Raw genomic sequence first — 12,524 nt, 5'->3', positions numbered from 1 at the left:
ATGAATATCATTGAAAAAATGTAAAGTAATAATTATTGTTAAATTTTTGTTTACATTTAAATAAAAATAAAAAGAATTAAGATAAATTAAAAGTGAAGTTTTTTACATATTGACATAAAATTGAATTAAAAAGTAAAAAAAATAAAAATAATATTACTAGTTTTTCTTAGAAAAATAATAATTATAAATAAATTAAGTAAATAATTGTAAATATCTATAAAAAAATATACTCTGTAAAAATAAAATTTTTATTTTAGATAAGTCGAAAATAAATAAAATTTTAAAAATTGTCAATTAAATATAAAATTTTAAATAATAATAATAATAATAATAATAATAATAATAATAATAATAATAATAATAATAATAATAATTCATGATTATTAAAAAAATTTATGAAAATTTTAAAAATATATTAAATTTAAGTTTATAAATTTTTGTAATATAAACTAAAGTGATACAGTCATAAAATTAATGGAAGATAAAACAGATTTAGTTATAAATTAATTTATAATTTATTAATAATAAGTTGCGTAAATTTTAATAATATATAAATTAATTAAATAAATTTAAATTACAAATTAAGTTGAACGATAAAGATGATATATCATTTAAGTTGATATACAATTACTATAATTTACTTATAGATACCGACTATAAAGTTAATTAAGTAAGGACATAAACATGTTCATGACACGTTGTGGCATTAGGCCAATATTATTGGGAATCTCATAACAAAAGAATTTTAAATAAAAGTAATATATAATTAGTTGAGTTATAATATTAAATTGAATAATTATTTTAATGTGTAAAATAATTTAATTATTTATATAATTTTATATTAAAAATAATTTAATATATAATTTATTTAGCACTTTTTATAAATTTAACACTTATTGAATTAAATTGAGAATTTTTTTTAGACTAATTTGTAACATTAGCTTTTTTTTTTTTTACAATACTAGCTTAAGTATATTATATATTAAAAAATAATATAAATGATTGAATTATAATAATAAAATAGATAGTCATTCTAATGTATAAAATAATTCAATCATTTCTATAAGCTAATATTAAAAAGAATTCATTTATAATTTAGTTCGATTTAATATAATATCAGTTGACTATATAATTAGGCGTGTATTATGTTATTATTAATTAATCATATAAGGAAAAAAGCGTTGAGAATATTTGTCTTACATGAAAAATATATAAAATAAACATATTAAAATAAATTAATTTATAACTTGTTCAACACTCTCTCTAAATTTAACACATTTAAGGCTTCATTTGCTTAACGAAAAATATTTTTATATTTTCTAACGCTTGGAACACTTAGAAAAATGAATCAATGAAAAATATTTTATTAATTAAAGAGAAAATTAAATTATTTTTAAGAAAAATAACTTTTTATTTTTTTAAAAAAATAATTTTTTTATTTTTTAAATTTTAATAATATTATTAAAATGTAAAAATATTTATACATATATTATATAAATATATATCATTAGTTTAACATTATAACCAAATAACATAAAATATTTTCATACACATGTTATTTTTTCAAAATAAATGAAACCTTAAATCATAGAATCTACATTTAAACTTATTAAATTTTATACAAATTATAGGAAACTTAAACTTGATTCCATATCGCCGGAGGACAAGATTAAAAACACCATCAAAGTACATAGAAAGAAACTCAATAGGATGAAGTACAGGACATGCATGGTGAAGACCAAAAAGAGACAAAAAAAAAATGATGGGATCATGGCCCAATTTAGCCCACAAAAGAAATGGGGAAACCTCAGGCACATTTGAACATGAATGGCCTGGAAAAATTAAAAAATGATTGGGTTTGAATTTTGATGGAATCGATTTCGAGACTTTATTTTTTCTTTTTAAAGAATTCAAGAATTTATTTTTAGAAATGATTTTGATATTATTAAATAAAAATTTATTAATCTTTTATTTTTATTGAAAATAATGGACAACTTATTTTATAACGGAAAATATTATATTTGCTAAAATAAATTCTTCTTTCATATTGACATTTATAAATAGACCGGTGGTGCACACCTGGACTTTTCTAACGCTGCCCTGATATCCAGTAGTGAAACCTTCTTGGTCCAATCACATCACACCACCTCATCGATCATAATCCCACGTGAGTCTCCCAGGTCAGCATCAGCCAAAACCTCCGCGAACATACGTGTTCATCCACGTGTCCACTTCGAGAGAAGTATGGAAAAACCCACCAAAAATCATAACCGTTCAAGCCCCCCGCCCTCCCAAGCTCAGCTGTCCTGTACTCCTGTTGCCTTCTCGGAGTTCTCTCTTCCACACCTCTCTGCGAGCAAAAATAAGACCAATCCCTAATTTACTAATTTTAAATCGAAAACCTAACATGGACGGTGTGGCGCAACCTTCGACATCGACGAACGCAGCGTTCTCTTTCATATCTAAAGGATGGCGGGAGGTCCGTGACTATGCTGACGCGGATCTCCAACTCATGCGGGCCCGAGCCAACTCGTTCAAGAACCTCGCCAATTCCTTCGATCGAGAGCTCGAGAATTTCTTCAACTCCGCTTCTACTTCCTTTTCAGTACACTCCTTCAGGTCTTCTACGTCGACGAAATCGGATTTCGTTAAGAAATTGCAGCCTAAGATTTCGGAGTTTCGAAGGGTTTACTCGGCGCCGGAGATTAGCAAAAGGGTATTGGAGAAGTGGGGACCGAGGGCTAAGCTAGGGATTGACTTGTCCGCTATAAGGAACGCAATAGTGGCGGAGGTGGAAGATGGTGATAGAGATGGGATTGTGGAGTTCAGGAGAACGAGGAGGCCTGCTAGGTTTAGGGAGTTTTGGGGAGAGTGGAAAGAGGAAGAAGGTCAATTTGAGGAATGGGAGCCGATAAGGGCATTTAAAAGGAGATTGAGGCAGTTGGAGAAAAAGAGCGAGTCCGTGGAGATTTTTGGGGGCTTCAAGAATAATGAGTTTGTGGAGAAATTGAAATCCAGCTTGGTATGCTTATCCATGCTCTATTGATTGAATACTTTTGTTCTTCAATCAGCTTTTTTCCCCCCGTCTTTTAGTTAGTACTGGAGATGTTTAAATCGTTAATTTAAACGGGTCATTAGATGAAGTATGGATGGAATCCTTTAAAATCTCTTTGGAGCAAATCATCTGCAAGAAGTCAATTCAATTAAATTTAGTATAATTCAATTCAATTTATAATATTATTCTTATGTTTGGAATAAATTTAAAGTGATGAAATTCAGTTGAATTCTATTGTTTGGTGTCAGTGATGAGTAGGCTTATTTTGGGTTGATTGAGATGGGGCATGGTGACATGGTGTGTTTTGTTTTGAGTGTGGACTCCACCCGTGCATATGCCAAATGAGTTGAATTTTTGAGAAATCCCAACAAACATGATAATTGGACCAATTAAAATTCAATTGCATTGAATTCCAACATCCATGAAGATTTCAAACAAATTAATGCTTCTAAGATTTGATTTCTGATGCTCATGTGCCATAGAAGCATATAAGCAACTTAGTTTGAAGTTGTTGATAGGGTTATTGCTGAATGAGGGGGTTGAAAATTCATTTATTCATTATGAGTAAAAGGGTGTTAGTGTCCTTTTTTCAATTGGTTAGAAGTACCAAGTTTTGTGACAAAGTTGAATTCTGTTCATAGATTGTCGATTGTATGGTTTAAATCACTCTATGTAAGTTAAGCAACAATTCAAGAACTTTTTTGGAAAGCTAGCCTCAGGTGAACTTTTTAGCACAAGTAATTTATGCAGTTAAATGGGATTGAAAAGACATGATGTAAAATCGGGGATGTACTATTAATGATCATTTTGGTTTTAAGTAATGACCAAAAGGCCTACTCTGTAATATCCCTTATACTGTTGGACATTATAAGGGTGAAATGCAAGCATTTGGGATCCGGTTCTTATTGTGTTAGCACATAAGTCTATCTACTTTGACTGGGCCTGTTGCAAGCATCATTGAGGGTTATGATGCATGAAGCTATCTATCAAATGTCCAAGTGTTAGAATCATTATTCCTTTTTTTTTTTTTGCTTATCCTTGTTTCTTGTGTGTGTATAAGTGTGCTACAAAGGTATTCAAAGTGAAGGTTTGACATATTTAACCAGACCATTTGAAGTGGAAAAGGATTGGAAGTTTGTATAGCCTTCTGCCTCTAATTTTTCCAACTTGGGGTTTGATTTGACATTGAACATCTTAGCTTATAAGATTACAATATTAATGCTAAAATTTGTTGAGGTTCAATTTGGTTATACAAGCATTCATTTTGATAATGATAAGCCAAACACATTCTTTTAATGAAGTATCTATTTATTTTTGCAGAAAGCACTCCTGGAGCCTCAAGAGTCAAAGGTTAGGTGCCTCACACATTCAGTCTTTGATCTTAAATCTAATTCATGACATGCCTATAACATTCACACATTTAATGCATGCCATGTTTTCTTCTACTGCCAGGTGTCTCTGCAAATGTTTGTTTCTTTCATTAGGCTGGTTTAGTATCTAATGGCATGCAAAATTTTTGAATGGCAGCTTGTGTGTTTCATGCATGACCGGTGATAAGCGTGGCAGCTGTTTATATTATTGTGATGGTTTTATGTTGGTGATACAAAATGGAGTTTTTGGCCATGATAATCTTGTATTTTGTTTGATTTAAAATAGGAGGTTTGGGGCTTGACTTGGCATTTGTTGAAGTTTTCGGTAATAAACAAATATAGTTTTTGTGTGCATGTGTGTCTTTATCCCCCTCTCTCTCTCTCTCTCTCTCTCTCTCTCTCTCTCTCTCACACACACACACACACACACACACCCACACACATCCACATATTCTTCCTCCTTTTTTTTTTCCTTCTTCTTTTGCACAAATAACCATTTTCTGGCTAGTCATTTTATACATGTTTGATGTTGAGATGTGTGCTTCTCTTTAAAAGGTCTTGCATTCAAAAGAATACCTCCATTTGTGTGTTTGACATCTATTTGCATCCCTGATCATAACTGCATGTGCTGTTGTGATCACCTCTCATTAGGATTTGTTTTGTTAGCATGATGGCAAATATTAGGAGGAGATGCTCCAAGATAAGATTTTTGATGCGGATATGCGAAGAGGATCCCATGCTCTCTCTCTCTCTCTCTCTCTCTATATATATATATATATATATATATATATATATATATATATTGTAGTTCAAGATTTTCTTGTACTATACTTCAAAGTGAAGTTCAATAAGCATTTAAGTGGCTTGTAGTTTAAGTCCTTTCGGTTCTGGCGTTAAACGAATTTTTTGTTAGTTATTTGTACAATCTTTAAGGAATGTTAAGAGTGTTATGTTTATTTGGATAAAAGGCTTTCTTATTATTATTATTGTTATGCTGAAAGTTTGATTGTCTATGTCTGATATAGGAAGTACCGCCATTGGATGTACCGGAACTGTTGGCATATTTTGTTAGGCAATCTGGGCCTTTTTTGGATCAACTTGGCGTTAGAAGAGGCAAGTAACTTTTGTTTTATTTGAAATGCAAATGCATAATTATTAGTTCTTCCTCTTTTGATCTCTTTACAATATCATGTATAACTAACAATCAATGCTATTTTTTTAACTTCATTTTTCGATATCTTATCTTTTCTATACTTGAAGGCTGAAGAGCTGTTTATATTCTCTTATCTTGCATAATGTTTCATGCTTTTCTGCATGTACTCATAATGTGCTTTTAGAAGAAATGAAAACTATAGAAGGTTAATTAAATAATTTTTATCAATATAAGTCAAGCTTTGTTATAAACTTTAACTGTTGTTTTGATATTGCTGGGTGAAATATGAAAATTGTGGTGGTTGCATTGAAAATTATGACACTGAATTGTTTGCGTTGGAGATATCTTATTACAACTCTTCATAAACTCTTTTCCTTCAATCGTCTTTTTCCATTTTGTATAATTTGTTTAATTTTTCATAATGATAATATCAGAAGCAGAAGGTAACTGAATTGTGTGTATCAATGGAAGAAAATGGTTTAGAATCCATTGGTGATAACTGAACAATAAGGGGAACCATTATAGTTGTTACTAATGTTCCTTGGCTTTCAGTAATTCATGCTTTATATATGGCCTAATCACACTAAAAATCCAAACCTTTTGGACCATTTGCATTTTAATCTAGTGGTTTCAATTTTGGTCAAATTGACCAAACTTTTAAAGATTGAAGAAATTGTATCCAAAATTGAAATTGAATTTGGGAAAAGTATACTCCTGCTGATGTAACATTTTTTATTATTAAATGGTGAAGCTCACGTCACATCACTTAAAATTTAAAAAGAAAAATCTCTCTCTCTCTCTCTCTCTCTCTCTCTCTCACACACACACACACACACACACACAATATAAACAAAACAGAGCAGATTAATGATGGAAACCAGCTTGGAAGATCCATGCTAAATAATCATGGCTATGCTAAATCAAGGATGACAAATCCTCAGACAAGACTAACTGTTCCACTAGCTAAATCAAGGGCAACTAATCCATGAACTTCTCCTGTTGGTTGAAATATGGAGTCCTAGGATGACACATCAGAGGGAGGAGTTCCCATGCATGTTCCCAAGCTCCCATCCAGAACATACACAAGGACATGCCTTGGATAATTCTGCACAGCTTCCATCTCATCTGTTGGCAATGCATTGTTAAATTCATTTGACTTCTTTCCCTGAACTAATTTCTCATGAAAAGGGCAGGATTCCAACTTTGCAAGTTTAGTAGTGTCATTATCTTGAACTGTCTGTTTGGCATCAGGCTTATCTAGCTTCTGATTTCCATGAAGTTCAATGGTGATGTAGGATTCATTTGTTGCATCTTGATTTACCACCTCCTTCAATGAAGGTACAAATAAAATAACTCAAGCATGAAGCATCACATAAAAATTTATTGAGAACTGTTCATTCCAGTGCATTTCCTTCTATTTTGAGCATCACATAAATGATGGAGCTAGTATCCAGACTTAGGCAGCAGAGTTTTAACGTTGCATGATCCCCTTATGCCATCATTTTGGTCGCTGTCTCAACAGCTTACATTTTATTTAAATGGCCAGAGTGAAACAAAGGAGAATGCAAAGGTTGCAACATCTGTCAAATTGTTGTAATTTTTTCTCATGCTCCAGGTCTGTTAGGATGTGGGTTGTTGCAAATGCGAAATGATGCCTTCTCCAAAAAAGAACAGAGCATGGATGAGTTACATTACTTGGGGTTGGATAGAAGACTGAGATAAAGGAAGAAAGGTTTGATAGTGGAGAGGGATAGGAACAGAGGGGGTTTTGGTACTCAAAGAGACGTTGATGAGGAGGGCCATTGCAAGAGCAAAGCTGTTCTGTTTTGTTTATATTGAGAGAGAGAGAGAGAGAGAGAGAGAGAGAGAGAGAGTTATTTTTTTAATTTTAAGTGATGTGGCATGTGGGCTCCACCATTTAATAATAAAAAATGCCACATCGCATGCCACATTAGTAGGAGCATACTTTTCCAAAATTCAATTTCAATTTTGGATACAATTTTTTAAATTTTTAAAGGTTTGGTCAGTTGGACAAAAATTGAAACCATTGGCTTAAAACTCAAATGATCGAAAAGGTTGGATATTTAGTGTGATTAGGCCTTTATATATCTATCTAAACATTTGTTTTATCATGTGATAGATTTCCTCTTTCTTGATAATGTGCTTATTATATACACAGGAACCCTATTTCTGATTTTTAATTGTGTTGCTTAATATGGTTTCAGATATATGTGACAAGATAGTTGAAAGTTTGTGCAGTAAACGCAAGAATCAGCTTTTACTGCACTCACTTTCTACCGGAGAATCCACTTTCTTTGATGATAATGTTGATGATGAACTGGATTTAAGGATAGCAAGTGTCCTTCAAAGTACAGGGCATTGTTATGAGGGTGGCTTTTGGACGGACTTTTCAAAGCATAACCCATCAGATGGGAAGAGGCATGTAGCCATTGTCACAACTGCTAGTCTTCCTTGGATGACTGGCACAGCTGTAAATCCACTTTTTCGAGCAGCATATTTATCAAAGTCTGAAAAACAAAAGGTCACTTTGCTGGTTCCGTGGCTTTGCAAGTCAGATCAAGAACTAGTTTATCCCAACAATCTCACTTTTAATTCGGCGGAAGAGCAGGAGAATTATATTCGGAACTGGCTTGAGGATAGGATTGGCTTTAAAGCTGATTTTAAAATATCGTTTTATACAGGAAAGGTAGATAATTGATAATAAGATTGTGCGGTATATTTTATAGTATTAGATCTGTGAGCAATATGTGACAATTTTGAACTCATTGATTTCTAGTTCTCAAAACAACGGAGAAGCATAATCCCTGCTGGAGATACTTCTCAGTTTATTCCATCAAAAGACGCTGACATTGCCATCCTGGAAGAACCAGAACATTTGAATTGGTATCACCATGGCAAGCGATGGACTGATAAGTTCAACCATGTTGTTGGTGTTGTCCACACAAATTACCTAGAATACATCAAGAGGGAAAGGAATGGGGCTCTGCAAGCTTTTTTTGTCAAACACATAAACAATTGGGTTATCCGAGCATATTGTAACAAGGTAAATTTGTCTAATTTGTGTGTTATCCTGATTCTCTTTTCTGACCTCTTTTCATTTTTAAGTTTCATTCTTGTGTGGCCTATGCTAAACAATTGGCTGCAGGAAGATAATTTGAGTAAAATTTTCTTGTTTATATTTGGTTATTTTATTAATTACTTAAAAGGTTTGGAGTGTTTGCCCTACTATTGAACTAACCTGTTTGTTGCACTATTCAGGTTCTTCGCCTTTCTGCTGCCACCCAGGATTTACCGAAGTCCGTGATTTGCAATGTTCATGGTGTGAATCCTAAGTTTTTGAAAATTGGAGAAAAAATTGCTGCGGAAAGGGAACTTGGGCAGCAAGCCTTCTCAAAAGGCGCATATTTCTTGGGTAAGTTGGTCTGGGCCAAGGGATACAGAGAGTTGATAGATTTGCTAGCAAGGCACAAAAATGAACTGGATGGCTTCAATTTGGATGTGTTTGGGAATGGAGAGGATGCACGTGAAGTTCAGATTGCAGCTAAAAGGTTGGATTTGAAAGTCAACTTTCTGAGTGGGAGAGACCATGCAGATGATTCGCTTCTTGGGTAAGTATCTAACTGGAACTAAAGGCTTTTATCAGATCAGTGCAAATTGTGTTGGGAGGATTACATATTATTTGGAAAAGATATATAATTTCATTGTTTGATTAAAGTACAATAATTTTAGAAGAAGAGAAGGGGGGGTTGCTTGCCTGAACTTCTTGGCTGAGCTACCCTGTCACCTATTCTGGAATGGTACTGAGGAGTGAGGACTACACTAGTGAAGTACCATATGCTTGTGTCTGGCTTAAACTATCTTCCCCTCATCCTTATTAACCTTTTTTTCTTTGTTGAAGAGATGTATTTTGAAAATCCTTTTGTTGTATGGTTGTATATTTTATTTTTGTTTTTGTAATTTTTGTTAATATTTTCTTTCTTGCTTGAAGGTACAAAGTTTTCATAAATCCTAGTGTGAGTGATGTGCTCTGCACAGCGACTGCTGAGGCGCTTGCAATGGGAAAATTTGTTGTATGTGCGGATCACCCATCAAATGAGTTCTTCAGGTCATTTCCAAACTGTTTGACTTACAAGACATCCGAGGACTTTGTTGCAAAAGTGAAAGAAGCATTAGCAAATGAGCCTAAACCTCTTACACCTGAGCAAAGATATAATCTCTCTTGGGAAGCTGCAACGGAGAGATTTATGCAATATTCTGAGCTTGACAAAGTCTTGAATGATGACAAGGGTGATACAAGAATGAGCAAAACTAATGGAAAGAGCATTGCAAAAGCAGTTCCATTGCCTAATATGTCCGAGATGATTGATGGAGGGTTGGCATTTGCCCATTATTGTCTCACTGGGAATGAGTTCCTTAGACTCTGTACTGGAGCAATACCTGGGACACGAAACTATGACAAGCAGCATTGTAAAGACCTGCATCTGTTGCCTCCGCAAGTAGAAAATCCCATCTACGGCTGGTAAGCAGATAAAATTGTCTGTATCAACGGCCATTTGTATAATAATCACACTCTTGCTAGGCTTGTTAGCTGGAAGGATCTTTGTTTTCTTCTACTGATGTATTTAGCTTTGATTCACATATTTTTAGACAGCTTCATCCAAAGTTTGTTTGCTTCATGAAAGATACGAGTAAATGCCAAAGTTTAGTAATTATAATAAAAGTGAACTATGCTGTACTGTAACAAAGATATGATATTTTAGAGACAAACATGTCAACTGAAGCTGTAGATGCTCTGCATTTCATTTACATACTCTTTACAATGGTCTTGCCATATAAAATGGTTCTGGCATTTGTTCATGTAATGATTGTTGCTAGTTGTACCACTTGGTCGCTGGGGATATAGGAATTAATTGATTGTTTGTATTTGATTCTTTGAGGAAGCCCTCTGTTGCTATATATTTCTCATTTTAAATAATAGGTGTTTGGGAGGCTAAGATTATTTAAGTTTGTGGTTTCGGTTTTAGTTCTGGTTTGGTTCTTTGTAGGAACTAAAATTGGAATCAAATTTCGGTTCTTTCATTTTTTGGATTTAGAACTAAAATTGAATTTCGATTTCGGTTCTAGTTTGGTTCTAATTGTTTTCGGTTTCTGATCGTTTTTCGGTTTGAATTTCAGTTTCGGTTTGGTTTTTGATTCTACATTCAAAATTATAGCATTATTATAAGGAACAATTATATACTTCTAACATCAAAGTATCGATAAAAATAATAATATTAAAATAATAATAATATTAAAATAAAATATTAATAAATATAAACATAATGACTTATTTAAGAAAAATATTAAAATTAAATTAATAATTCTCATATAAAATAATCAAATAATTATGTTAAGTCATAATATTTTTATTCAAATTATAAAATAATATATTCATTCAGAACATTATTAGTTATTTTAGATGAAATTGAATAACTCATTAAATTCACCTTCCACCACAAAATAGGTCAAAATGCATAGTGAATTTCTCATAAAGTTCTTTCAAATACCTATTCAACTTGGATTGGGAAGCCAACTTTAGCTCCTCCATTTAAATAAAGTAATCATCAAACTCTTCATCTTCTTCTATCATTGCATTATTACATTTTTCAACATTAACATTCTGACTAGAATTACTATCACTTTTATATACTTAATCATTATCTCTCATATATTCGTTTAACATTTCTTTTAAACATTTACCATCAAGAGTTTGGCTTTACTTTCAGAATGATGAATAAACTGTTTGACTTTAATATAATTCAACTTATGTCTATGGTGTAGGGCAATTGCTACAAATAGCATCATATTCATCTTGTTTAATGAACTTTGCTCTTATTTGCTTGCTCATTTCAAATATTCTATTGTCTTTATTATTTTCAATTGTGCAAGTCCTTTAAAATTTTTATGAACTTAGGGAAGTAAATGCTAAATGTGGAATATAAACACTCATATAATAATTTTTATTATTTCAAATTTTGATTCATAATAATAAGTATTAAAAATAAATATAACTTTAATATAGTAGATATTGTTAAAAAATTTGTATATTATAATTAAAACATTTTAAAATTAAAAATAAGATAGCTAATGTAATTTCAAATTTAGTGAGTTCAATAATTAGCATTCACTCCTAAATATTGGTTCGGTTCGTACTCTTCAACTCTTCGTCAACACTATAGACTTCACAAAATATTTTATTCGGATCGCACCGTTGACATTTTGAGTGAGCCATAATTCAATATCATGAAACAACATATCCAAACATATCTACAAATTAAGTCACTTTATAACATATATTATAATAAGTATATTATATTATTTATACATATTTTTCAACTGTATAATTTTTAACTAAAAAATATACTACATGACTAAAAGGTAATAACCATATACTATAAAATAATTTAATATATTTATGATTAAAAGTAATAAAATTAATATTAAATTACATATATACACTTATAATTAAAGACAAATTAGATTATATATATATATCTCAAAAATATAAATAAAAAACATATGTCTAATATTGGTTCTTTAATTTGGTTCTAATTTAGTTTCGATTCGATTCTTGATGAAGAATCAAAATTGAACCAAAGCAATAAAATAAGCTCAGATCAACTCGATTTGATTCCTATAATGACGTTCTTTTTCAATTCTTGTTAAGTTTGAGTCCAAAAACCATGCATAGCCTAGTTTCAATTATATCATTGACATTGATAGTATCATTATTTAGTTTTTTTTTTTACTTGTTCTTTGATATCATGGGTTTAATTTTCTTTTAAATATTTTACCCTTTTCAAGAAGGAAAAGGGTTTAGATGGGGAAGACTATAGCCCTAGGATGAAAAATTCTATTTATTCTCCAATCCATTCACTAGGAAAAC

At 31.6% G+C, this 12,524-nt stretch overlaps 1 protein-coding gene across 2 annotated transcripts; it reads left to right on the top strand.

Annotated features, from left to right (window-relative positions):
• Positions 1–2,318: 2,318 nt before the first annotated feature.
• LOC110634714 (digalactosyldiacylglycerol synthase 1, chloroplastic) lies at positions 2,319–10,528 on the top strand. 2 transcript variants are annotated; one of them, XM_021783834.2, is made up of 7 exons: positions 2,319–3,022; positions 4,376–4,405; positions 5,451–5,538; positions 7,804–8,285; positions 8,376–8,642; positions 8,858–9,207; positions 9,588–10,528. In XM_021783834.2, exons 1-7 carry the CDS (start codon positions 2,408–2,410, stop codon positions 10,120–10,122), a joined length of 2,367 nt encoding a protein of 788 aa, XP_021639526.2. In that variant the 5' UTR covers positions 2,319–2,407; the 3' UTR covers positions 10,123–10,528. The 2 variants fall into 2 exon arrangements, with proteins under 2 accessions (XP_021639526.2, XP_021639527.2); XM_021783835.2 differs by lacking the exon at positions 4,376–4,405.
• Positions 10,529–12,524: the final 1,996 nt, after the last annotated feature.

This window comes from Hevea brasiliensis, chromosome 5, assembly GCF_030052815.1.
Source record: "Hevea brasiliensis isolate MT/VB/25A 57/8 chromosome 5, ASM3005281v1, whole genome shotgun sequence".
In the NCBI taxonomy this organism is placed as follows: Eukaryota; Viridiplantae; Streptophyta; class Magnoliopsida; order Malpighiales; family Euphorbiaceae; genus Hevea; species Hevea brasiliensis.
Note: the sequence above shows the minus strand (reverse complement) of the source record. Positions and strands in the feature narration are given on the sequence as shown.

Coding starts and splice junctions, on each gene's coding strand:
- LOC110634714 (XM_021783834.2), top strand. CDS start 2,408: ATGGACGGTGTGGCGCAACCTTCGACATCGACGAACGCAGCGTTCTCT. Junction 5,539..7,803: donor TCAACTTGGCGTTAGAAGAG/GCAAGTAACTTT, acceptor ATATGGTTTCAG/ATATATGTGACAAGATAGTT. Junction 8,286..8,375: donor TATCGTTTTATACAGGAAAG/GTAGATAATTGA, acceptor ATTGATTTCTAG/TTCTCAAAACAACGGAGAAG.